A 27,747-nucleotide genomic window follows, 5' to 3' on the forward strand; every position below is an offset into this window, starting at 1 on the left:
CATTACATAAATCAGATTTTGGCTTTTGTTCTGAGTGTAAGGGGAAGCCAGTCGAGGGTTCTGAGCAGAGAAATGACATGATCTGACTTATCTTTTAAAACCACTGTCTATAAAAAAAAAAGCCAAACAAACAACAAAAACAAAAACAACTGTCCAGCTGCTGGGTGGAGAAAGATTTCTGGAGAGGCAGGAACTCATCGGGGACATCAGTCAGGTGGTTACAGCAGAAAGATGAGCTAGAAAAGATGCCCTGGACCAGGCTGGCAGCCGAAAGGTGGTGAGAAGTAGCCACATTCTGGATATGCTTTGAAGGCAGAGCCAAAAGTATTTGCTGAGAGGAAGAGGAGTCGAGGCCCACTCCAAGGACATGGGCCTGAGGGGAGACTCCATTTACTACAATGGGGAGGCCCCAAGAGGGGCAGAGTACGTTGGGTGGAACCAGGCTTTGGCTGTGGATCGGTTAAGTCTGAGACACCTTTCAGAACAGTGGGTGGAGATACACAGGAAGCAGATGGCTTGATGAGCCTGGAGCTGAGGAAAGGGGCCGAGTGAGGCTGGAGCTAGAAGTGTGGCAGGAACGGCACAGATGCGTAGAGAGAACAGGGTTACCGCGGGTGGAGAAAGAAGACATCTGGGCCTGAGTCCGGGGCCCTGCAACATTTCAGGCAAGGAGGGCCTACCACTGATGAGTGAGAAAGTGTGCCCTGGGAGGTGGGAGAAAAGCTAAGAAAGTGTGTGCATCTTGGAAGTCAAGGGAGAAGGTGTCCTGAGCAGGAAGGAATAATAAACTGTGAACACCAAGGAAACTTCATTTCCTCATTTTCTCTGACCCGATCCCAATTACCTCATAGAAGTCATCTGTCTGACCCATCTCTCCATCGGAAAACTCCAAATGTTTTGTTGTGGGGACTTAATGAAAACAGCCCTTGCGTTAAACATAAGCCTGACAGAAATTTAGTAATGCAGCAGAAAATTTACTCAATGAAGCTGGCATCAAAGCACCGAGAGCACTAATTCCACCCTTCTAAGTTGATAATTCCTTATCTTTTCCCCTGCCACCAAAATCCTCCAAAGTATGGCATATGACATTTATTTTCAAAATTGGAGATGCTAATTTTATTGAAATTCCTTTGCCGATAAGTGGAATCACATTAGGGTAAATCAAATCCCTGGTTGAGAATCTTGAGGAAATGGTTTTGTGCCCACCAACTATTTTCTGTAGGAAACCGGTACCCCATGAAGGCCTGGCAGTCATTTCTGCGGTAGTAAGATACGCAGGTAGACTCCGCCTTTGGGTGAAAGCTCGGTACTTTCATCTTAAGAAAAGCTAGCTGGAGCTTTCTCTCATAAAGCTGTGATTGTTCGTTATGCTTAGAATTTTGAAGGGTTGGGTATAAAGAAAAGCCCTGATGCTATATTCTAAACTTCAATATTTATGCCTTCAAATCCGGAGGATCTCACATATTCACATGCTATATGTAAAAGTATTTGAAGATTTCAGTAATTTAGAGGCATGAGCTGTAGAGGACCTAGAAATACTTCCAAAAAATATTTCCCACATTACAATTCTCAAAGTCAGTCTACTTCTTGGAGAATCACTTGAAAAATAGGGACCTGCTCCCCAGACAAATACCACATACACAACAGTTACAATTTCAGAAGTGCTCATGGAACCCCTTAAACCCTTCTCTGCAGCCCCAAGATCCATTTAGCCTAAGGGTCCCCTAAATGAGTGATATCTACAGAATACACACAGATACACACACACACACACACACACACAGAGAAATGTATAGGAGTGAATATTTAATCTCAAGGGTTATGAAATAGTTTAAATTGAATACTGTTCTGCCTGAAAAGCTTCTAGCAGCAATGTGGTAGAGCATGGAAAATACAGTTAGGAGCTGGACTCAGGCTTGGCCTGTGGTTTACAAGCAATAGGCACTCAGCTAACCTCTTTGAGCCTGTTTCCTCACTTGTAAAATGGGGGTTAGGTTAACTACAGCTCAGGGCAACTGGAAGAATTGGAGGATGTGCAAGTAAAATGCCCTAGCACACAGTAGGTCCCCAATAAACTATTACTATATAATTATAAAGTTTCTTAAATAATCAAATTTATTATAAATTTGAGATTATCATGATCATATATTTCATTCTGGTCCATAAAAACAGTTATCTATGAAAGGCAATATAACATGAGTAGATAGGCATATCATCCTGTTTTAATCATATATATTTTTTATGATTATTTATTTATTGGTCAGAGAAATAGAGAGAATGGCAGGCAGAGGCAGACTCTACGCTGAGCAGGGAGTATGACATGGGACTCTATCCCAGGATCCTGGGATCATGACCTGAGCAGCAGGCAGAGGCTTAACCGGCTGAGCCACCCAGCCATCCTTATAATTCTGTTTAAAGTTATCAGGCTGGGGTGCCTGGGTGGCTCAGTGGGTTAAAGCCTCTGCCTTCAGCTCAGGTCATGATCTCAGGGTCCTGGGATCAAGCCCCGCATCGGGCTCTCTGCTCAGCAGGGAGCCTGCTTCCCTTCCTCTCTCTCTGCCTACTTGTGATCTCTGTCAAATAAATAAGTAAAATCCTTAAAAACAAACAAAAACAATAAAGTTATCAGGCTACCAGGGGCGCCTGGGCGGCTCAGTGGGTTAAAGCCTCTGCCTTTGGGTCAGGTCATGATCCCAGGGTCCTGGGATCGAGCCCCGCATCGGGCTCTCTGTTCCACGGGGAGCCTGCTTCTTCCTCTCTCTCTCTCTGCCTGCCTTTCTGCCTACTTGTGATGTCTGTCTGTCAAATAGATAAATAAAATCTTTTAAAAAATAAAGTTATCAGGCTACCATCAGGATAGAAAATATATATGATGTGAGTCCTGTGCTGAATCCAAGCATTTAATGAATAAAAGGTAAGAAAAAAAGGTATAATGGAGCAAATAGATTTTTTCTTAATCATAATTTCAACTCTAAGTGTGTTTAAAGTTTACATGTTCTAATGAATCATATCTGTACTTGGGGCGCCTGGATAGCCCCAAGTCAGTTGGGTGTCCAATCCTGGTTTTGGCTCAAGTCATGATCTCAGGGTCATGAGATCGAGCCCCCAGTTGGGCTCCATGCTCAGTGTGGAGTCTGCTGGAGATTCTCTCTCCCTCTACTCCTTCCCCTGCTCACATGTGCAAGCACTCTCTCTCAAAATAAACATGCACAGCATTTTTAAAGTTCATGTTTAAAACTATTAATGAGACATTCTCTTAAAATAATTAAAACTTAACATATATGAGACAGCAGTAGGAAAGCAGCAGTTTATTGAAAAGACATTCTATTCCTTGACAAGATTTAATAAAGTTGAAGAGTATGTTCTCAATGAGGCTCTATAACTAGGTCATTCCTAATTACACTACTTGTCTGAAACCATACTATTGAGAAACAGAAAAATTTTCTCATACCGAGTCGAGAATATTCCTAGTTTTCTGGTGGAATTACTAGTTGGATCTCTATCCACAATGTCTGTGAGAGTCACTGTTTTTAATCTATCAAAGTCAAATGTCTCATGTAGGACCACTCAGCATCTCTTGTGATTCTATGTTGGATGAATTTACCTGGTTTTGATCCAGTTTGGAATCAACATGAATCAACAGACACTAAACTCAATTATGGCATCTTAAAATAAGACAGCAGAAACCATTTTTCAATGGGAATATCTTCTGTTCCTTTAAAGATGTCTCTAAAATTTGGTAAATGGGTAAATTATAGAAATACAAGGCTTAGGTGAAAAAAGTTCCTTTTAACATTTAGAGGATGACCCAATAGTGTTGTTAAATGTCTGCTCAACACACCTACTCCTCTGCTGGGTTTCTGGTACAGACTGGTGTCCAGTGGGAACTTGCGGGTACATCTTCAAAGCTCATGCTCCTGGGAAAAACTGCCTTTTGGACACAGGCACTCAAACACACTACAGGAATGCTCATTTCAGTTATGTGGAACCCTGAAGTAAAGAGTAAAGAGACACATGACCGTGGGAAGGCAGTGGTTCCCAATGTTTTCCTAGCCCAACACAGCTGAGGTAAGAGGAGTGATTCCCACGATCATTTAGACTGAGGTTATCGGATCTAGACTAGAGAGTGGATAATTTGGGGAAAGGGGCCCTCAGTATACACAGTAAGTATAGGAAATCACTGGAATAAAGAGGAAAGGATACCAGATAACCAGCTGACACTGTGTGGTTTGAGAAAATCACCTGGACACTTGGGGCCCTCTTCTTCACCTGTGAAACAATGAATGAGGTTTGAGACAGATGGTCTCAATGTCCCTTCACTCTAAACTCAAATTTCAAGATTCTATCATAATGGAACTGAAGTTCAAAAGTCTATGTGATTGGAGAGCACTGATGGCTCAAAATCTCTTCCAAGCTTAAAATTCTCTAATTCTGGGGCACCTGGCTGGCTCAGATGGTGGAGCATGTGACTTTTGATTTTGTGGTTGTGAGTTCAAGCCCCATGATGAGTGTAGAGATCATTTAAAAATAAAATCTTATAAAAATAAAATAAAATAAAATTCTCTAATTCTACATGTCTCTCTAATGGAAGTGACAGTTCTATGGTTAAAACAAAACAAAACAAAACAAAAGCCTCACCTCCGATGTGGACCCTGAACCCATCAAAGAGGTACTTAAGCCCTCTTTTTCCTTAGAAGAAACCACATCTTCAACAAATAAATTACAAAGAAAAAAGAAAAAAGGGGGCTCCTATAGGTTAATAGAGACTCTTGTCACATCCTCTAAATGTACCTTGCTTACATCCTGAATTAAACTGTGAAAGAACCCATGAGTCAACATGGAGAATCTGAACACTGATTACTGATTGGATATTTGATAACATTAGGGAATTATTGTTAGTTTTGCTAAGTGTGTTAATGGTAATGATACTGTGACTATGCATTTGAGAAGAGTTCTTAACATTTAGAGAGAGATACTGAAATACTTATAGATGAGATGATTTATCTGAGATCTGTTACAAAATAATCTAGTTGGGGAGATGAAGCAGCTACAAATGAAATAATATTGGCCTTGGTTGATAATCATGGAAGCTGGGAGATGGATACATGGGACTTCCTTACGTTCTTCTATTTTTGCATGTATTCTAAATTTCCCATAATAAAAATGTGTTAAAGGATACCCTGAAAACATGTTGTTTTATAATTAATTTACCTAAGTTTCTTTTCAAAAACTATAAACAAACTCAATCAGTTGCAAATTCTGTCATCTAAATTCCAGATAGATATTCACATATCATGTTCTTGGGCTAGGTATTAACAGTTGAAATGACCATAGAACAAGCTGTATTTTTGCCCAAAGTAGAATTACCATAAAAAGAATCACTCTAAGTTTTTTTTTTTAATTCTCAGTTTTTTGGTGTTTTTTTTTTAAAGATTTTATTTATTTATTTGACAGAGAGAGATCACAAGTAGGCAGAGAGGCAGGCAGAGAGAGAGAGAGAGGGAAGCAGGCTCCCCGCTGAGCAGAGAGCCCAACGCAGGACTCGATCCCAGGACCCTGAGATAATGACCGGAGCCGAAGGCAGCGGCCCAACCCACTGAGCCACCCAGGCGCCCATCTCAGTTTTTTAATTAAAAAAATCTTTTAGGGGGCACCTGGGTGGCTCAGTTGGTTGAGCGACTGCCTTCGGCTCGGGTCACGATCCCAGGGTCCCGGGATCGAGTCCCACATCGGGCTCCAGCTCCACGGGGAGTCTGCTTCACCCTCTGACCTTCTCCCCTCTCATGCTGTCTCTCAAATAAATAAATAAAATCTTTTAAAAAAATATTTTAGGTCTTTCTTTTTATTCAAGGAAACAGCATCCTTAAAAATAGTAATGAAAGAACAGGATGCACCTCTCAAAGTTATTTTAACTAAAGAGTTTATACTTTTAGAAGGGAGCTTGAGGTCTTCTGTTTGAATCTCCATTTTTTTTAATTTGTCTCTATTGATAGATAATATTTTTAATTACTTAAAACACTATCCCAAGAAAACGGAACCTACTGTAAGCATAAGACCAGAGGTTTCAGTTCAGAAGACCCGTGAAAACACTTCAGAGAGGATTCCTTATTATTTGTTATATAAAAACAACCCAGAATGCAGTGCTGCTTGGGTCCCAACCACTCTTTTCCCATCTGGGTCTCATCCTGAATATGCTCCACTCCTCCCCAGGCAGGACCCACTGGAAAACACACCATGGTTGCCTCTGTGGAGGACATGTGTTTCTGCCAGAACAGTCACCATGAATACACAGTAGTGCTTGAGGAATTTAAGTCAAATATGCAGTAGTGCTTTAGGATATTAAAAAAACATACAATCATCAAATTGAAGACCAAGAGATAGCTTCTGAGAAAGAACCTAGCTCTACAACATATACAGGGAGACGAGGCCAATCTTCAGTGAAAGAATGGACACACTCAGACAGAGGTCACCAGCTCAGAAGAACTCTAGTTTTGTGAATTAACCATGGATTTTACTGCCAATGCCACCAGAACATATTCCATCACACTTTGGTGATGGTACCTGTCTTGATATAATATTTGTTTTTTTTTTTAAGAGTTTATTTATTTATTTGACAGTGAGAGAAAGAGATCACAAGTAGGCAGAGAGGCAGGAAGAGAGAGAGAGAGGAGGAAGCAGGCTCCCCGCTGAGCAGAGAGCCCGATGTGGGCCTCGATCCCAGGACCCTAGGACCATGACCTGAGCCGAAGGCAGAGGCTTTACCCCACTGAGCCACCCAGGCGCCCCTAGCCCATGAGTTTCTTGAGCATCTCTCTCATCTTCGTATCTGCACCAAGCACAGGCCACTCAGAACGTGACTGGCAAATGTTAGCCAGACGAGGGAAGTAGGTATATGGGGGAACTGAGGTGAAAATGTGCTACAGACATATTCAGAGTGCCCTGGTTTCCTCACCAATTGATGCCTCTAGGCTAGCAATCATGACTTACCTAGGAATGACCTATGAGAATATGAGAAGTTCCAGAAATTGGTAAATCACATACTTGAAAATCAAATGCTTGCTATTTAAACCAGAGCAACCGCTATTAAAAGGAAATTTATGGTGAAGCCATTTGTAATAGGGAATAATCAACCTCCTTTATAATGAAAATATACATTTCTTATTGTGAGTTTGCTTTAAGCACAAATCTGTACTTTGCCTCACCATTTCTTGACCAACCCTATTTCACACTGTCTGAAGCTCTCAGTCAGCATAAAAGGAGATACAACAAACTTCTATATAATCCAGCTTCTGGACAAGTTTCATCAGTATTGCCTGTGCCCTGTTGTTAATTTCAGATAGCAAGAAAGTTCCCATACAATGGAGCCTTGGAGGGCAGCCAACACTCCATGGAAGCCGGGCTGTGGGCTATTTAGCTTCCCTTGGTCAACATGGGATGGCCAAATAAGAATAAGAATAAGAATTCTTTTTTTTTTTTAAAGATTTTATTTATTTGCCAGAGAGAGAGAGAGAGACAGAGAGTACACACAAGCAGGCAGAGAGGCAGGCAGAGGCAGTGAGAGAAGCAGGCTCCCTGCCGAGCAAGGAGCCCGATGCGGGACTCGATCCCAGGACCCTGGGATCATGACCTGAGCCGAAAGCAGCGGCTCAACCAACTGAGCCACCCAGGCGTCCCAAGAATAAGAATTCTTGAGATGGGAGCTGACTAGTAGGTCAACAGCATATCCCTAGAGCACATCTTTAAGGTAAAACCTAAAGCAACAAAGTTGTAGTCTTTTATGAATTGGCACAAGGACGAGTCCTAGTCAGGGATGCTGGGCATACAGTAGGCATGTGATAGGCACTTGTTACTTGGTCCCAAGATAAAAAACATGATTCAAGTGACAAGTTTCAGAAGTTCTGGCCAGGGAGACAGTTTTGGGCGGAAGGAAAGACTCAGTGTAGTACTAACTTATAAACAAAAACAAGCAGAAGCTGTCATGTCTAGCCAGCCAGGGCAATAAGGGTAGATGGTGACCAACAGATTGATTTCAGAGTCAAAGGTATAAACTTTCCCAGATCTAGAGCAAGGTTGCCAGGTTTAGCAAATGAAAATATAGGATGTCAGTTAAATTTGAATGTCAGATAAACGACAAATACTTTTTTAAGGTAAGTATTCCTAAATACTATATAAGACAGACTCACACACACAAAAATTACTCATTATCTGACATTTGAATTTAACCGACTATCTGGTATTTACTCTGGCAATCATACTCCAGGGAGAGCAGAAACACGTTGAATCTCAAATGTCCTTAAGCCACTTAGGTTTCCAAATCACCATCCACAGAAATGCTTACTTGAGAACTCAGATATGGATAATGAAGAATCTACTTTCTTAAGAGTGAAACAAGATGTTGATCAGAGATGCCTTTTCCTAGGTCACAGTGAAAGGAGGGACAAAAGAATAATACAGTTAGGAATGGGGTTGCTCAACCCTAGCACTATTAACGTTTGGAGTCAAACAGGTCCTTGGTGGGGGGACTGTCCTGCATACTGAAAGATGTTTAGCAGCATTCCTGGCCTCTACCCACTAGATGCCAGGAGCATATCCTACCCTACCCCACCCCACCCCACCCCACCCCACCCCACCCCACCCCACCCCACCCCACCCCACTCTGAGTTGTGACTATCAAAAATGTTTCCAGATAATAAGAGGCACCTGGGTGGTTCAGTTGGTTAAGTGTCCCACTCATGATTTTGCCTCAGGCTCTGCACTCAGTGGGGAGTCTGCTTGGGATTCTCTCTCTCCCCCGACTCATGATTTCTCTTATGTGCACTCTCTCTCTCAAGTAAAATAAATCTTTAGGGGAGCTTGGGTGGCTTGGTTGGTTAAGCATCTGACTCTTGATTTCAGCTCAGGTCAAGTTCTCAGGGCCGTGAGACTGAGCTCCGAGTCGGGCTCCATGCTGGGTGTGGAGCCTGCTCAAGATTCTGTCTCCCTCTGGCTCTCCCTTGCTCTCTCTCTCTTTAAAAAAAAGGGGGGGGGGAAGTTTCCAGATATTGCCAAATGTCCCCTGGGGGCAAAATCTCCTCCAGTTGAAACCACTAAAGAGATGAAATGGTCAAATAAACAGAAAGTGTCATATCTATTAACCAGTGGTCACATAACAAAAGATTCTTCTCAAGGGAGAAAGTCTCAGCTCTCCCTGGGCCCCCTTAAGCCCATAATAAGGACGAGAGGCCTAGTCATTTCAGCTAAGACAATCAAAAACCCTTCATCTGCCACAAGTGCTAGAGAAGAATCTTTGGTGAGCCAAGCCAATGGAGCTCTGCATGGCTACGCACACATCACAGCAAGCAGGGCGTCGTATCCAGCCTTTGAAGACGTTGCTTTTAAGTTAACCTCCCTTCCAACTAAACTTTTTCCAAATCTCTTCCTGCCATTTGGAAGTTGAGTGATTCTCAGCTGAAAAGGCCTGTATATACGAGGTGCAGATGGCGGCAGTTACGGCCCTCACCAGATGCTGCAGTCTCTAATTTGATTGAAAGGATATAATTAGACAACAGAAACACTTTAATGAAAGAGCAAAACATGGAGGGAGGGAAGGATTGAAGGCCCTTAACTGATGCCAAAACACCCACCAGTAATAGAGGCTTTGAGTCTGGGGCAAGGGAAGGGGAAAGCCCCTTAAAAGGACAGTCCCCATCCTGTTTATTTCCCCATAGACATAGGAATAGGGATTTTATTATTGTAGATTTCCACTGTATTTTATGTGGGAACAATCTGATTAAAACCAGAAGAGTCTTCGGAAGAACATCAAAGAAAAACAAATATGGCTTCTGTGGTCATTATTAAAAATATTTTCACCAGCCCAATAATCTTCTTTGAAGATGAATTTTTATAGATTGAACAGCAGCAAGCAATTTACATACTGTGATGGCACTGGTTAATGACCACTACCATTGTGGAAGAGGACCACTTGGTCGCCATGTTTTCAGGCAACTTTAGGCCACCAAGGAACATGGACAGCCATTTAACATATCTGTTCGGAAGGCACAAAGAAATCATGTAGAATGAGTCCTACATGCTGATGCTGCAACCATTTTGAATCATCTTTAAAAGTTGCTTATGCTGTTTTTACTTTTTCCTAGCTTCCAAACTTTGAGTGTTGAGTATACTGTTCTGGTTCTAACCAAGAATCTAACCAAACTGAAAGAAATCCAGCCCTCAAAGTCTAAAGTTGCTAATGTGGTGTGACACTCGGGTTTGGAAGCGGCTGCAGCCTCCTCAGCCCACTAGAAGCAGGGCCCGCCCTTGTGGTAAATTGAACAATAAAAGTTTAATGCTTTGGCGACTTGCCAAGGATTAAATCAGTGGCAAGAGAAACTAGAAGCCGGGCCTAGCAGAGGGGCAGCCCCTAGAGGGTCCTGTTATAATGGGGAGGAATAAAGGCAACCTTGCATGTTAGGTGGCCAAAAATCTTCTGTCTGCCAGGTGCTTCGTAGCACCTCACTTCATTTCTCTTCAAACTGTTGCAAGTCTGGGGTGCCTGGCTGGCTCAGTAGGTGGAGCATGCAACTCTTGATCTTGGAGGTGTAAGTTCAAGCCCCACACTGGGTGTAGAGATTTCTTAAAAATAAAATCATAAAAAATAAAATTAAAAAAGAAAAAAGAAAGAAAAAGCAACTGTTGCAAGTCCAGGCTAGGGAGGTATTTCCCTAGAAAGAAGACCAAAAGGGGGTAGGGTGGGGTGGGTAGAGTTCAGGGAGCAGGGAATTTCCTTACAGGAGAAGGCAAATTTCTGTAGAGTGGTTATTTTGGGGAAGTATGGGCACCCTTTTGACCTATCCACAATGGCCTCTTTCCTTTCTCTGTTCAGTCTGAACCCAGAATAATGTCTCAGAGTTGAGGTCTGGGGAAGAAGCCACTGCCATCTTGAGAGGAAGACACTGAAGACAACAGGGAGAGGGGGAAAAACAGAGTGAACTAGGGCTGCTCCTATGGGTCTAATACTTTTGGGTTCCAGCCAGACTCTCCAGGTCAAACTGAATATGGAAGGAATGTCAGTCATTGTTCTGCCCCATTGAGGGGCTGCACAGTGAGACGGTAAGAAACCAACCTGCCAAATGGCATCAGGGGGCTTGAGACCTCATCTTAAAAACTCCACAGGTAGTTTTCTAAAGGACACATTCGTATCTTCCTCTGCTGTCCTTCAGGAGGCAAAAACTCAGGCAAAGACTACAGATCCAAACTTCCGGCCTCTCTCAAGTGTTTTGCATTAACTGTTCCACAGTACAAACACAATCAACTTGGTATGTTTGAATGTTTCATTTTGTTTTTTCAAAAATGTTTTAATTAAAACAAAATAATCAGCCGTGCTAAGCACATTGTTGTTTTTTAAAGGCCACTTTAAAAATGACGACAGTACCATGGAAATAAAATTGAACTGTTTAGTAAAATGATAGAAATTTGTTTTCTTCTCCGCACCCCCCCCCCCCACCGGGCTGATTTTCTGTGTCTCAGGCTGGTGCCACCTGCTGCCTGGGCTTTCCTCTGAGAAACAGATCTCTCAACCGTTTGCTCCAAGCAACATCTGCATAGTTGAACAAACCATGGGCCAGTTCCAAGGCAGACACTACTTTCTGTTTGTAGTACAAACTGAACCATACTGAATTTTTTTAAAGGCATTTTTAAAAGTATTATTAAAGATCCAAATATATGTGCATGAACTTCCCCTCATGTATCTTTAAAAAAAAATTATGGTAAAATACACATAAAATTCACCATTTTTTTTTTTTAAAGATTTTATTTATTCATTTGACAGAGAGAGATCACAAGTAGGCAGAGAGGCAGGCAGAGAGAGAGAGGAGGAAGCAGGCTCCCCGCTGAGCGGAGAGCCCGATATGGGACTCAATCCCAGGACCCTGAGATCGTGACCTGAGCCGAAGGCAGAGGCTTAACCCACTGAGCCACCCAGGCGCCCCAAAATTCACCATTTTAACCATTTTTCCTATATGTCTCTTAAAAATAGTTAATAATAAAATGTGAAGGGTTCATTTAGTCACCAAAATCAAGTCTCCTTTTCACCTTTCCAGACCACTGAGCACTAGAAAGAAAGCAATACACAGGAACTTAAAGCATGACTTGGCAAAGTACACCTCGGGCCCAATCTGGTCCACTCCCTGATTTTGTATAGCTCCTGAGCTAGCATTAGTTTTTAAAAGTTTAAATGACTGAAAACAATCAAAAGAATAATATTTTGTGACCTAGGAAAATTTTATGAAATTTTAAAATTTCAGTGTCCATAAAGTTTTATTAGAACACAGCCACGCCCATTCATTTATATTTGTCTCTGGCTGCTTTTGCCCTACAAAGTCAGAGTGGAATAACTACAACAGAGACAGTACAGAGCCTACAAAGCCGAAATTATTTACTGTCTAGCCCTTTACAAAAAATGTCTGCCAACACCTGACCTAGAGCCTCACTCCAGGACCCCAAATTCTAAACTAAAGATGTTATAGTGCCCATCACCAAAAATCCCTAATCTGCATATTGTGAAGGTATTTAAAGCAATACATTTTATCTTCATCATTTATTGCTGCTGCTTTAACTATGCTAAATAGTGATATTATCAATAATATCTATATTAAGTATGCCAACTTGCTATTTATTAGGAGGGAGCCTAAATGGAACTTTTTTTTTTTTTTAAGATTTTATTTATTTATTTGACAGAGAGAGTAGACACAAGTAGGCAGAGAGGCAGGTGGGGGGGTGGGGGGGAGCAGGCTCCCCGCTGAGCAGAGAGCCCGATGCGGAGCTCGATCCCAGGACCCTGGGATCATGACTTGAGTTGAAGACAGAGGCCTTAACCAACTGAGCCACCCAGGCGTCCCTGGAACTTCTTTTTTGCTTTCAGATTTATAAAAGTTCTCATTGCATATCTCAAACATTTAAACAGATTTGTCTAGAGACCAAAACAAATCTTCATTAAAAACATCAGAGTTCTCTGGTTATCAGGTCAGTTTTGAAAGTTTTGTGTTTCTTAAAATACTCAGAGCATAAAAATAATGGGTCCACATAAAAGTACAGAAGCATGTCCGTCCACTTTACTCCTATCAGCCCCTGTGTTGCATTCAGGTAAACCGTTAATGATATCTCTAAGAGGATCAGTGCTCTATACAGTATGAAGCTCTCACTGTTCACTGAACTCATGGATTTCATGGCAAGACATACTACTGGCTAAGAGGATGAACACTAGATGAGGGTTTAGAGGAGAATGAGTATCAAAAAAGGTGTTCACAGCAAATCTAACCTGAATCGAGAAGCTCTGTAGATGCACACCTGACAGCCCCCTAATGTAGAGAAACACCCAAGCAGGGAGCTTGCCTCAGGAGCAAAACTCAAATAGCACAATTCTACCCAACCTTCCCTGCTCTTTCTACCTCTAGGCTCTCCCCTCCAGGTCAGTAAATTCCAGATGGGAGCCCATCAGCCCTATGGCCCTGGCTGCCTTCCTCCTTGAAAAGGGAGTCTAGATTCCACCATCAACCTCTGTCTTCCTCCTTATCAGCTGTGAAGGAAGAGAGAGAATCTCAAAGGAAGAATGGAGAGGAGAAGGGAGATCATTTGGGGTCAGTTATACAGTGTAATTAGAACTAGCATTGATGGGGAATGAGCTAACTGTTTTTATAAAGTCAGCATTCAAAAATGCAAACCACCAGTTATTTAAATATTACAAAATTGTGCAGAATACAAGTATTGAAATAAATTTTTCCATCCACAAAATTTTAGAGAAAATTACAGTATCAAAAAATATAAAACGGCAAGTTTGGCATATCTTCAAGGATTTAAAAAACTAGTAGACAGTCTTGGGACAGGATGTGATGCTTCAGACCATGTGGTATCTCCCTAAAACTGCTTCTGGAACTAAAAAGGAAAAGCCAAGGAAAGCCCTGGTGTACCTGGATGGTAGGAAAAACTGCTGGTGAGGCTTACTGAGGCAGGAACTTGGGCCACTTACCACAAATCACCTCACAATGGTTATTTATTTGTCCCTAACTCAGACTCCTAAATAAAAGTGTACCAAGGTTTGAGGTTCAAATTGCCTAAGAGCTGCTGTATTTGACCCCTCCTAGCAAAGCAAAGGTGCCTGAGGAGAGGATGCCACCTTCTAACAAACATAAGCAGAGCTGGCGCACTTGACTACTACTCTGCCCTTTCCAGAAGGGGAACCAGTTTATTTCCACCCATACCTCTCTCTCCCCGTAGAGGACATTAAATCCTGACCACACAGATGGCAAAGTGGAGCTGAGGGGTTACTAGGTTACAGTTATGTTGACATATCCTGGCTCTCAGAAAGTTTCTCCTTCATTCCTCACATACAGCAAATAGCACAAGTGATCAAACTTCTGTAGCAGTTTTTGCAGAAGTCCCCTTGAAAGCTGCTGATCTCTCAGAAACCACTTCCTGAGTCTAAGGTTTATAGGACTTGGAGACCCCCTTCTACTGATCTAAAGCCAAGCTTTGCCTTTTATAGGGCTTAATCAGACTGGAAGCTCATAGCATTCTCAGGGCAAATGAGGTGTCCAGCACTTGGTGAACTGTGAAGCACTATAAAAAGTATTATTAAAATATGTTTATTGACTGCCTTCTATATGTGGGCGTTACCTGCAGTATATCATTTTATCTTTACCAACACCAGGCCAAGGGGGTTCTCATTATCCCTCCTTTACAGATGAGGAAACTGAGGCTTAGACAGCTGAGTCATGGTCCAAAAATCACACAGTAAGTGACAACACCCAATCCTATCTTTTTCACTCATCCAAGCTGGTCAGTAAACAAAGCAACAAAGTTTTCTTTCGGCAACAAAATCCTGTCCTTCCAACATCACATCTGAGACTTTGGGTGGAGAACCCTCAGCCAGTTTTCCTACTCTGGCAAACCGGTAATGAACCCTTCCCGTCCCTTTCACGAACGCCCAATTCTCAACACCCAAACAACCTGCAGAGAAATGTAACTGGGCCAGACAACGCCCTCGTGCCTGCTCTTCAACTTGGAAAAAAGTTCTGCTGCAAAGAAGGGTGTGTGTGGAAGCTAAGCAAAATCCCAGCTTCCATCCTAGTCCCGGGCTCCACCTCGGGAAGACCTGGCCTTGGCCAGGGAGCTGGGGAGTGGGTGACCCTGTTTAAAGGGTGGGATTACCTGGGAAATGGGGCTCTGCATTCCACCTTCGGGATAAGCACCCTAAGATCTGTAGGGGAGGTTTTCCATCACCCCTTCCTTCCTCTCTCCAAGCTAGGCCCGCACCTGAGTTTTGGGAGGCTCAAAACGGCCCCGGAGGTAAAGACGGGGAGTCCCGGCTGGGTACAGAGGGTCGTCCCGCGACCCGGACCTGCCTCGTGCAGGGCGGGCTAGTCAACTCGACTCATCACGAGGCAGAAATTGCAAGCAGGCGCAGCCGGGAACCCGGCAGAGAGGCTGGGCGCCCGCTGCGCTCGCCTCCGCACCCGCTCCTGAGCCGGAGGGCGCGGGGGCGTCGCCGCGGGGCTTGCTGAGGGGATCCTGGCCGGGGAGAGTCGCTGAGGGGCTTGGGGAGGGGGTGTAGCGTCTCGAGACGGGGTGCGTCGCTGAGAGACAGGACAGGATCCCGGGAGGTGCTGGGGCAGAGGGGGCATCCCGGCCCAGGGAGAGTCGCTGAGGAACTTGAGCAGGGGGTCCGGGGTCCTGGGTCCTGAGGCGGAGGAGACGTCCTAGCCCAGGAAGCATCGCTGAGAAGCTTGGCTAAGGGATCCCTGGAGTAGGTCCTGAGGCAAAGAGGGCGCCCGGGGGGCGTCACTGGGGGCCGGGGGTGGGGGGAAGCCCCAGGTTCTGAGGCGGGGGATTGCCCCGGCCGGGGGTGTCGCTGAGGGGCTGGGAGAGAGTCCCGGGAAATAGGAGCTAGGGGGTTGGGCCCCCCTCCAGGCGGGCCGGCCCGCGCTGCCCCTCGGGCAAGCTCGGCGCAGGGCGGGCGCGGGGGCTCGCTCACTCACCGGGTCCCGGGCCGAGGCCGGGGCTGGGCGCGGGCCGGGCTGCCAGGGTGAACGCGGCGGCGGAGAGCAGGGCGAGGCGGGCGGCGGGCGGCGCCATGGGCCGTCAGTGCGGGGCCCCGGGGCGCGGCCCGGGGGAGAGGGGGCAGCGCGGGGAGCCGGGGGCGGCCATGGGAGCGGGACGCGGGGCTCGGGCGTGGCCCCGCCCCGGCCGCCCGGCCGCCCCGCCCCGGCCCGCCCTCCTCAGCGCTGCCACCGCCCCGGCCGTGCGGGGCCCGCCCGGCTCCGCCCACTAGACCCGAGGGGCGGAGCCGACTGCGCACGCCCTCCCCTCCTGGTGCGCGCGCCGCGTCTGCCACTCACGCTCTAGACTCCGCCCACATCCCCTTCCTCACCTGGGCCCGCCCCCACGGGGCACGTTATTGGTCCGAGCGATGGGGCGGGGCCAGCAGGTGATGGGTGGGGTCCGGGGCTCCGCCTCCGAGTTCCCCCGCAGTGCTTTGGCTACGTTGGAGCCCGCCGGGCGCCCCAATGACTCTTGCTCCACCTTCACTCAGGTCGTGACCCACAAGGCGGGCTCAGACGCAGCGGTAATAATCAAAACAGCAGTTTGCAAACCGCTTTTCCCTGCTTTGATCAACGTAGCAGTTTTAAAAAAGGGCGCTCTGGAATCAGAATGTCTGGGTTCAGTCACCTGCAAGACCTTGAGCAGGTCTAAGAAAAAATAGCTCTCTTACCTCAGTTTCTTCATCTGTTAAATGGGAGCGTTGATAGCATACTCCCAAAACTGTTGTACTAAATGAGGCAATGCATGAAAACTTTTACACGGGCACAGTAGGAGCTTAGCAAATGTTGAGTTCCTTCCACCATCCCAGTTCTGGCACCCACAAAGGCAGCATACTGAACCCTGGTTCCGAATCCTGTCGCACATCCTTTGTCAACTGGGGCAAGTGTCCTGCTCTGCCTGAGCCTCAGTCATCTGCAAAATGGGAATTAATACAAGGCCGTCACGATTAGATGAGATAGAAGAAAGTAAAGCGCCCAACATAGAGCCCGAGGTGGACCGGGCAATGATGCTTTCTTGCAGACTGGGATACCGAGGCTCAGAGCGCGCGTGACTGAAACTCTCGGGCCCCCGCGTGGCAGGTCTTTTGCCCCCGCCCCCAAGATCTTCCCTGGCTGCACTCTGGGTCTGTCCCGGGCCTCCTTCCTCCCCCGCACTCCCCCAGGCGGAGGAGATTTTCCTTCTGCTCCCGCCTAAAGCGCCGCGGTGACGCCCCTCAGGGCAGGTCTGGGCGGCGCGCCGGCCGCTTTCAAGTCCCGGGTCCCGGGCTTGCAAGTGTGGGCCTGTGCCCTGCGTGGCGGCGGGAGCTTCTGCCCTCGTGTGCAGACTCGCCGCGCCCAGAGCGGGGCTGGGGCGGTCCCTCCTCCCCATGGCAGGCTCCGGGGCCCGCCTTAGGTAAGCCGGCCCTTGCGCCCCCTCGCCCACTCCCAAGGTCTGCCTCTGCACAACCTGCTCCCCAGCTGTTTCCAGGGCCAGGCCCCAAAGGTGCAGATACCTCCCACGAGGCCTCCCAATCTTGGTCCCTCTCCACCCACACGACCCAGAGCCGCGGCAAGAAGAATCTTGTTCTCTCATTGTTTTCAGTCTTTCCCGAGTTCAGGGATCCTCTGGGCGCCTTATTGGTTCAAGAGGACACCCCTCACCCAGTGCCCACCCTCCCCCCAATCCTCCACATCTCACCCAGTGTCTCCAATTTATCCTTTCCTCTCCACCATCCAGGACCCTTCCCATCTCCAAAACCAGCTTCTTCCAGTAGGACCCATGAACTCCTCACCTGTAACATGGGTCCTTGAAGATGGAGGCAGCAGGAGCATCTTGAAGGAGAATGACATGAGAACAGCAGGTGAAACCATCAGCCCAAAGCAGGTACTCAATAAAGGCAAAACTTCCTCCATTCAACAAATATTCAGTGAGGAATATTCCCAGAGCACCAACAAGACAAGCTGGTCCTTTCCTCCTAGAAATAATGTGAATTTCAGAGAGCAAAAAGTTCTACAGAGACGAGAAATGGTGTTCGCAGAGAATGGTCTATGAACTGTTTTAAAATAGAGTGCAGGGAAACATTTTTGCAAAGCAGGACACATCTCTACAGTTTACAAGGTCCTTTGGCATCTCATCCTGGTTTCTGAGGAGGAGATAAGAAGGCGCAGACAAGAGGTTCAAAACAGGGTTTATGTGGCCAAGTCTGGGGATTTGGGCCTCATGATAGTAGCCTCAGCCTGCTGGGCTCCGCTGCAGGAAATCACTCCTGCTGAGTGGGTGCCAGCCCCTTCCTTGGGTTGGTTCTCTCCGCCCTGTGTACAACCAGAATGGGCTATGTAATTCGCAGGGCCCAGTGAGAAGCGAAGCTGTGGGGCCCCTTGGTCAAGGTGGCTATGAGAGAGCGTTAAACCAAGTGTGGGGCCCTTCTAAGTTTGGGGACACTACACAATTGACGCACCCCATGAAGCTGGCTTGTACAACAGAACTCAGATAGAGTGTGCAAGCCCCCGCCCCCACTGGCTGCTATGAGAAACATCCCTCTAGAGCCTTCCCTAGGCCTCCCTCCCCTCTCTTTTAGCTTAAAGCCTAGCACAGGTGATGGAAACAGTGCACAGAGGCTAAAAATACAGCCCAGCGGGTCTAGGTCAGGGCACTTAACAGCTCAAGGTCTTTTGCTCAGTTACGTGGTCCCAGCCCCTGGCAAGAAGAAGCCTAAGATACACATTTCAATGCTTCACATGCCTCAGTCGCTTAGCGGATTTATTTCATGGAAAGAGTGAGGACATTGACTACAGTCCCTGGGCCTCCAGGAAAATGTTGGTGTCTGCCTATTTGCCTGCTTATGCTCTGCAGTCAAGCCCTTCAATTCCTCTGAGGACAGCAGGAATTAATTGCCAAGAAGCTGGGAGAGCTCAGCGGGTGGAGTTGAGGGGCTCCTGGTACCTTTGAAACTCCAGTTGGAATAATTTGTGCTCAGAAGGCACCATGTTGTGGAGAGAGCCCTAGATAAGAAGCCCGATTCTAATAACAACGAAAGCAAACATTTACAAGGACTTTCCTAAACTCTAGGCAGGGTCAGGTGTTTGCCATCACACTTCACACGATGTTTCCAGTAGCGCTGTGAGACAGGCACCCTCACTACCCACCTCAGACAGAGAGGTTGAATGGCTTGCCCAAACGTGGCCCAGTGGTAGAGCTGGGCTTTGAACCCAGGCAGTTGGACTCCAGGACTAGATTCCTACCTTAGGTGCAATTCCGCCTACCTAGGTGGAATTACACCTTAGGTGGAAAACACCTACCTTAGGTAGGTGAATTGCCTGCCTGTCCTTCTGGGGTTCTGGCAACAAATACTCACCGAGTGGTCCAGGGGCACAATTAGGGTGAGGCAAGCGAGACATTCATGTCAGGCACACGACTTTAGGCCAAAAAACTCGGTAATCAAGATAAAGAAACAAATATTATTTAAATACATTGTAAAAATATATTAAACATATTTCATAAACATTATTTCAATGCAATAGCTTTTTTTTTTTCTTTTTTTGACAGGGAGCGAGGCAGAGAGAGAGGGAACACAAGCAGGGGGAGGGGCAGAGGGAGAGGGAGAAGCAGGCTTCCTGCTGAGCAGGGAGCTGGATGAGGGGCTCAATCCCAGCACCCTGGGATCATGACCGGAGTGGAAGGCACAGGCTTAAACAACAGAGCCATCCAGGTGCCCCTCAGTGTAATAGCTTTAAGAAGATAAAGGCATGTCCCCCAAAATTCACATTGCACGAAATATCAAAATTTTAAATGAAAAGAGGATCTCCAGCCTCTGGCTCGGCTCAACACTGTACTGTTACCAATCCTGTTCAGATTTCTGAGTCCAAAAGCTAGTGACGGGAAACTCAGGAGAAGTAGTGGTTTGGCTTGTTCTGATGGGGATAAGGGGAACGAAGCAATCTGGCTTTGAACGTAAGGTATTAGAGGTGTCTGTGGGGCATCCAAGTGGCCCCGTCTGAGAACTGAGTCTGGGGTGGGGACGGGGTTCCGGTGTGGGCAGGGCACCCTTATTTTGCATACTTGGCCCATGATAGGTCCGCGTCCAGCACATGTGGTTTAAATCACTGGTCCTCTGAGTTTGCATCATGGTTCAGGAATCTTCTCAAATTCTCTCATCCAAAGTTTTTCTCTTCTTTCCTAAACCTTCTACATCACGAACCTCAGATATGTTCCTATCTGGGCGTGGCAGTTTGCTGCTTGGGTGTTAAAATAAAAACATCTTCCGAGGAAATTAAAAACAACTATATGCCACTAGATTTGGGGGCGGGGCATGAAGGGGGAAGACGAGAATGATTATGAATTGACTCAATTTCCTTTTTATCAACGGACCTTCCAGAAAGAGGATGGGAGCAAAGAGGAATCAAAGAGAAGAAAGGCAGTAGTCAAGGAAAGAAAGAAAGAAGAAAGATTATAGGAGCTAAAAATATGGTGAGGAGAGCTTGGCCAAGCATCAAAGAAGGGCAGATGTGGTGGTTTAGATATGTCAGGAAGTATGGCTCCAAAGGATCGGTGGAAAATAAAGGCTATGTAGACTGAGCTCAGCAGAATAAAAAGGCTCATTGGAGAATCCAATGGACGAATAGGACTTTCCACTACACAGAAGCTCTACGGCATCAACCCCAGGTGCTCTGGACCAGGTGTTCACACCAATGGTGGGAACTCTTGCCATAGTTTCAGGACCCTGGACCAAGGAGTCTTTCCATCTTGACTTTATAATTCTGAACAATCTCTGTCCAAGACCAGTCACTTTCCTTAGTCTACCCTCAGGTACCCTCTTTCCTTGCCATCTCAGAAAGTGCGAGATATTCTGGGCAACTCCCATGACCACGGGGAAATTTGGCTCCTGTAAATAGAGCAGTTCTGTGAGATCGAGGAACCTGACATATGTTTAGAGGAGGTGGATCCTGGGAAAAGAAATGTCATGCTCCCCAAGTCAGACCGGAATCATTCCCTGCTTCAAGAGTCTCCTTGCTTGGCCTCATGAAAGACCTGAGACAAAGCTCATACCAAATGTTGAGTTACGTCACTCAGACTGTGGGCAATAAGGGTTCAAGAAAGGGTCAGATGGGGGCGCCTGGATGGCTCAGTGGGTTAAAGCCTCTGCCTTCGGCTCAGGTCGTGATCCTGGTGTCCTGGGATCGAGCCCCACATCGAGCTCTCTGCTCAGCGGGGAGCCTGCTTCTTCCTCTCTCTCTGCCTACTTGTGATCTCTGTCTGTCAAGTAAATAAATAAATCTTTAAAAAAAAAAAAAAGAAAGGGTCAGATGATTGAATGGGCCACAGTAATAATAATATTAATAAGAACATTATTTATTGAGTGCTTCCTATGTGCCAGGAGCCATACCAAGTGCCTCCCATGCTCTGTCCTATTTTGTCCTCACAGATCCTGGGGAAGTCACGGTTATTATCCCCATTTCACAGATGAGGAGAGTAAGGTTCAGATACGTGAATTCACTTGCCCGTCGAGAGATGGATCTGGGATATCACCTCGGGCTGATCAACTTGTGCACCCAGAGAAGGTCTCATGTCAAGGGTAGGACTAGAACTGGACCCATGGATGGTATGGGGATGGGCTGACCTGATAACAAGCAAAGCATCAGATAGCTCTGAGTGGTGGTGTAGACCTTGGTTGAGACCGGCCTTTGTTGGTTTACTGGCTTTGGGATCTGGGGCATGGTTCTCGAGCAGCTTGTGCCTCAGTTTCTTCATCTATAAAGTAGGGCTGGCAACGGTGCCCAAACTCATGACTGTTGGTGGCATTTCATGAGATGATGCTTGAGAAGTGCCTGGGACAGCGCCTAGCCTATGGCAAACATCCGATAAATACAAATTTTACCAATGTACGAGGAATAATAGCACAAGCCATGTTATCCTTGGGTTAGTTCCAAGGAGCATGAGGGTTACCTACTGGGTGTGAGTTACCCTGCAAGGAGAGGAGGCAGATTTTGATTGAAGTTAGAGGGTGAACTGTAGCCAGGAGAGGGAGAGGCAGCACGTTCCTCCGAGTCTGAGGGTCACCTGGCCAGGCATTGAGTAAAGGCCTAGGAAAGTAAATACAACAAATGAGTATCTGGAAAGAGGAGGTGTGGGAAGGCCAACCTTGAGACAGGGAAGGAGAGAAGAGAAACCAAAGAGCTACTCCCAGAATTCCTTTCTTGCCCGACAGTTCCCTTCTGTCCCTGCGCCTGAAGAGCCAAGGCAGACAGTGGCCCAAGAGCCTGGTGCCACCTCTCCGGGATTCACCAGCTTTGAAAGGATGCTTGCCTGCCCCGTCTCCAGACATTAACAAAGTCTTCCCAGAGACAAACCCTTTTCCAACACCCTGCTCTAAAATCGACCCACCTCTCAGGAGGTGAGGCCCGGGCTCCCCCACTGAATGGGCCCCATTGTCCTCCCGAGCGTCTGTGGGTCCAGATGCCTTTGGCCTGGAGGTGGTTCCACCGTGGCCTGCCGTGCGGTCGGCCTGCAGACTTTGATTCACTCCTGGGACAACACTCAGAAAAAAATCAAACAGGCAACACATACGATTCCAGGAGCTCCTGCCAGACTCATACTCTGTTTTTCCATCCCTTCCCTCTCCTCCCCCTCAGGAGGGAGCCTCCTTTGGCATTTTGTGTCTAAAAACTCAAAACCACCAACAGGACCAAAGCCCCTGATAAGGAGCAAGGCATTGCCCAAGAGTTACCAGGAAGAAGTGTCTTTGTTCCTGTTTCAAGCCCTTGACACTGCTAACAGCTCTAATTACTGAATTTGCCATGGGATGTAAAATAAAACCGCATTCCAGAAACCATGTAGTTCTCCCGGGGAGAGACATGGAGAGAGAGGTGCCCAGGGCGGCAGGAACGTGTTCTTTCATTTCTGGTCCCTAACCTTGGCAGCTCTTCTGAGAATGTAACAGTACCTTCTTTATGTGCACGGAGAAGGCCACTTTTGCACATGTAAGGATCTATCTCACTACCTGTATCCACAAATACAGTCTTGGTCTTTGACTCCCCTTGCGTGCAAAGCAATGCTTCTTAAGAACGTTAGGACCTTCCTAATTCACCCAAGCCCTTCTGGGGGGGAATGAGCGCTTCACCAGCTCCTGAGGCTGCAAGCACCACAAAATAGAACTTCTTCCGGCCTAATTTAACTATAAAATCTGATGATGTAACACCCACCCACCCCCACATCACAAACCAAAGTGACATCACAAATACTAGAGACCATGGTTCAAAACTGCCTCCCTGTGAGCCAAAAATCCAAACAAACTGCAATTTGCTCATACATGACTGAGGCAGAGAAAGACAGGTGACTAGAAATATTTAAAAAAAAAAAAAAAAAAAGCAAAACAACAGCAACAACCAAAAAAAGCAAAAGAGAAAAAGGGAAAAGAAAATACATATTTCTTCCCCCTACTAAGCTAGCTAAAATAAAATTTAAGGCAACTGAAATATGGTAAGGTAATTTTATTTTTTTTATAGATGACATTTCTTAGAAGGCCAGGTCTCTTTAAGGGTGTGATTCTAATTCTGTCCAAATTGTTCTCTTGTTCTCTGCTGCTCCCAGGAATCGGAGGTCCGTATCACTTACGTTGGACTTTTGCCTTTAAGGATCCCAGTACTTCCCCGTGGAGCAGCCTTTCTTGGCTCATGGTGGTCTGGTTAGGAAGTGTGTTCAGGGCTTGGCAGAACTTTCACGTGGTGTCATTTCTGTCTTGCAGCCTGGTCGAGGGGTGACTGCAGCTCCTATAGGAATCTCAAGTGATCCCATCCCCATTCCTTTCCTGCTACCGTTCCCTAAGCCTTGTAGCAGACAGGAATTGTCTTTGATTCCTTGTAAATGCTCCCCAAACCTCTGCTTCCAGCCCAAGCATTGCCATGTTCTTTGAGAGCCTGGTTTCCCTACTTGGTACAAAAGGCTCTGGTGAGCAGGAGACCCGATGGATAGATTTCTGAGAGCTGTGTAGAAGGAACCATGTGTAAAATGCGGTTCATATTAGGCCTGCTAGTCTGTGCTTGAAAACTGGTCCTTTTTCTTATTCCTTTCTCTCCCCTTACGATTCTAGCATCCCATCTATGTGAGACGAGACCCCGGGATCCCTGCCTATGGGCTCCGTCAGTCTATCCTACTGAACACCAGGCTTCAGGACTGCTATGTGGACTCACCGGCCCTCACCAACATCTGGACGGCCAGAATGTGTGCAAAGCAGAACATCAATACCCCAGCAGCCGGGACCACCTCCTCTTGGGAAGTTGTAAAGACTCCCTTGGTGGCCAGCTCCTTCTCCCTGATTAAGTTGGTGCTTAGGCGACAACTGAAGGATACATGTTGCTCAGGACCAAGTAGGTTTGGAGAAGCAAAGCCTTCAAGGAGATTAAAGTCCAAGGACAATTCGGCAGTAAGAGCCACGCCGCGGGGCAGAATAAGACACTCCATCGGTTCCAAGGGCAGGCGGCCAGTAGGGCAGCGTCCCGGCTCCTCAAGGCTCAGGAAGCCAGCAGGAGGCATCAACAAGGTACCTGTTAGGATGGCTGGGGGTGGACAGAAACTGATGGCCTGGGAACAGGGAAATGCAAGTGAGGCAGTGCTTAATGCTTACATGATTTATCCCGGGGGAAGGATATCCTAGAAGACAGGACTGTGGAGGTGGGGCTGGGGGCAGTGGCACGGGACAGTGGAGAGAGTACCAGATCTGGGCTTCTGCCTTTTAGGCTCTGCCTAGTTCTACAGGAGGATGGTGTGGCTTTCGTAAACACTTGACACGAAGGGAAAATAAGGGAGGGAAAGGCCCGGAGATGGGTGGTGCCCTTAGGTACACACACCCAAACACTGGAGGTGAGCAATAGATCTTGCCATGAACTTCCACCTGGGGAACCTGGTGTCCAGAGAGGCCCATCACTCCACGGGACCAGCAGAGCTCAGAGGGCACCTCAGAGAGAGGCCGTCCCCCACTCAAATCCCGGCTCTAACTGTAATTGAGGACAACTGTGGGTTTAACCTCTTTGGTCTCTGTCACCTACAAAATGTAGAAAACATCCCCTCCCTCAATCATGAGGATTGAGCTAATATAATAATGCACAAAGTTTTTTGAAAGGAGCCTGGCACAGAGTAAATGCCTAATATCCTGCGTGGCATTCAGCAAAGGACACTGTGGTTAGGAACCTTCTCACCGTGCCAGCTTCGGCGAACCAATTTCAGTTTCCTTGCCTTTAGAATGGTCTCCTGCTGACCTTATGGGGTTATGGGCAATGCATGCAGTGGCGTACATGAAGGAATTCGGGAAACCAGAACACGCTAGACAAATGTTGGTGGTGGCTAGAACCAAGACTCGGGGACACAAATCCCAGATAATTATTCTGAGCTCCCTTCTCAAGTTTTAGCTTTGACTTCTCTGCTTTCTTCCTGGCTAGAGTAAAGAAAGTTCAAAGGAGAAAAAAGTAACCGCTCGCCAAGATCTTGAGAGCAGATATGCTGAACATGTGGCTGTCACCCAAGCACAGCCCGGGGACACTGGGACAGCCGCCTGGAAGGGCCAGGCGTTGCTTCCCGAAACCAGAGAGAGACAGCAGTTGTCGGAGGACAAGCTAACCATCCATGGCCTCCCCGCAGAGGGTTACAGGGCTCTGTACCACTCGGTGGTCGAGCCGATGCTGTGGAATCCTTCCGGGACCCCCAAGAGGTACAGCTTGGAGCTGGGCAAGGCCATCAAACAAAAGCTCTGGGAGGCTCTGTACAGCCAGGCTGCCACTCCTCCAGGGGCTCAGGGCCCGCTGCCTGGCCGGAAGCAGCTGGGGGTCCACAAGGAGCCTGTGCCCAAGTGGCCCAAATTCAAGAGAGAGAAATAGGAACAGGAGCTCACGGGCTTAGGATATTGCTATTCTCTGCTAGATGTCTGAAAAATAAACACCACTTTGCACCTTCCACATAATCTCAGAGTGCTTTACAAATTAGTAACTCCCGCCCTCGGAGGTAAGACAAATGGGTACAAGATTCATTTCATACTAATGGCCCTTCTCCACTCTCATAACTAGGTCATGTCGAGGGCTCAGTGCTTGGGGGTCTCTTGGCCTTCCGAGGTAGGAAAAGGCGAGGCAGATGAAGTCCACAGCCCATGTTCCTTAGTTTTGAAAGTGGACTATCATTTCCCTCACTGCTTCCACATAGGGCTTAGCAAAACAACCACCACCACCCCAAGGACATTACCCCACATGCTCTCTATCAGAGGCTCTCTCATGAAACCTTCCCGGGCCCCAACAACATGAACTCTATGTTACCAAGAGAAGAGATCCTACAGACGCATACATGAACAAGGAGGAAGTTAAAGGCACTGTCTCCTTGGTGGGATCTGTAGACCTTTACCAAACAGCAATGACAACATGTAACACATACTTGATAAAATTGTATTTTTTTTACAGTCATTTGTACAATTTGTTACAAAACCATAGAAGACTACAACTTGTTTGAAATCATTTTTGGTCGGCAAATATGCAAAATCTGTGTGCAATTATCATGTATTTACAGGGCCTCATGTTAGTCATTTTCAATGATTATTCCAACAATGTCACACTCTCAACATAAGACATGGCTTAAGATAAATATATTAGTAAATAAATATTCTGAGAACATATTTCCATAAATGAAATGTGCTGCTATACATATACAGAATATACATAAGTTGTTTTCTAGCCTTTAAAACATTTAAAAAAATGGTAATGTTGGAGAAGGAGCCCTTAGACCACTTTATTACAAAATCTTTACAGCAAAGTCTTTACAAAATATCTTTTAAGTGCTATGGGAGCAATTAAAAAAAAAACATTTCAAAATAGTGTCTTGTTAGACCAACACAATAGAGTTTATATAAAGAATAGAAAAAGGCAGGTCTGTTTAAAAAATAATACTCCGATTAGTAATTATTTTTTAGACCTCATTTTTTATTAAAAGCATTAGTCCTGCATGAGCTTTGAGTAGAAACTAGCAGCACATAAGGGAGGGTCTGAGTGGTGGGACAGCAGATCGGGCTTTATAAAAATGGCTTGGGTTCAAGAGAGGCGGGAGATTGAGAGAGAGCCAGCGTAAAGAGGTACCTTGTTGATCAGAACTCCCAAACTCCTGTTTTTTAACTGGTTCCAGTACTCTTTAGTTTACATGGCTGTCCTATACCCAGGGCTGGGCCACGGGACCAGGCCTAACAGTCACACTCTGGCTTGGGGTGGGGGTGGGGGGCGATAATTCTCCATGGAAAATGTGATGCTCCCAGTTTCCAAGACACTACGACCCCAACACACCCCCGAGAGGTCATTACTGGAGTCTTGCAACTTCAAAGAAGATATTTCTTTCGATTTGAACGGTGAGGAAGGAATATAGCTGGTCACTATACTCCGGTGACCTCCCTGTCTGGTGGGCCAATACAAACTCGAAACAATGGCTGATATTTAGTTTTAACATTTTCATTTTTCTGCTTCTACTGCCCTGTAAACTACAGAAAAATGTGTTTCTTTTTGCTATCCGTAATTATTGCTCTTTCCAATGAAAATTGGACACATTTATTTTAATAAGCCCCGTGGAAGCCACATTACCTACTCCTCTATTTATTGCTTAAGGCTGTTGAGGAGTAGTTTCCCAGACCAGGCTGGGGGTATGGTTTCAGACAAAGGAGAGAATATGCACTCAAAG

The 27,747-nt window shown here is 46.4% G+C and overlaps 2 protein-coding genes across 2 annotated transcripts in view; one reads left to right on the forward strand and one right to left on the reverse strand.

Annotated features, from left to right (window-relative positions):
* The window catches only part of KREMEN1 (kringle containing transmembrane protein 1), a gene marked incomplete at its 5' end in the record, with an annotated part of 67,179 nt that extends 51,072 nt beyond the window's left edge, over positions 1–16,107 (reverse strand). The window contains one exon of the mRNA XM_080822078.1: positions 16,011–16,107. Coding sequence (XP_080678204.1) covers positions 16,011–16,107 — 97 coding nt within the window. The remainder of the gene's footprint in view (positions 1–16,010) is intronic.
* A 334-nt stretch (positions 16,108–16,441) lies between these two features.
* On the forward strand, positions 16,442–25,919 carry LOC308354293 (uncharacterized protein C22orf31; the record flags this gene model as incomplete). Its single annotated transcript, XM_080821623.1, has 3 exons — positions 16,442–16,597; positions 24,140–24,589; positions 25,485–25,919. 3 exons carry the CDS (start codon positions 16,442–16,444, stop codon positions 25,917–25,919), a joined length of 1,041 nt encoding a protein of 346 aa, XP_080677749.1.
* Between the last annotated feature and the right edge of the window lie 1,828 nt (positions 25,920–27,747).

This window comes from Martes martes (genome assembly GCF_963455335.1).
Source record: "Martes martes genome assembly, chromosome: 13".
Classification (NCBI taxonomy): Eukaryota; Metazoa; Chordata; class Mammalia; order Carnivora; family Mustelidae; genus Martes; species Martes martes.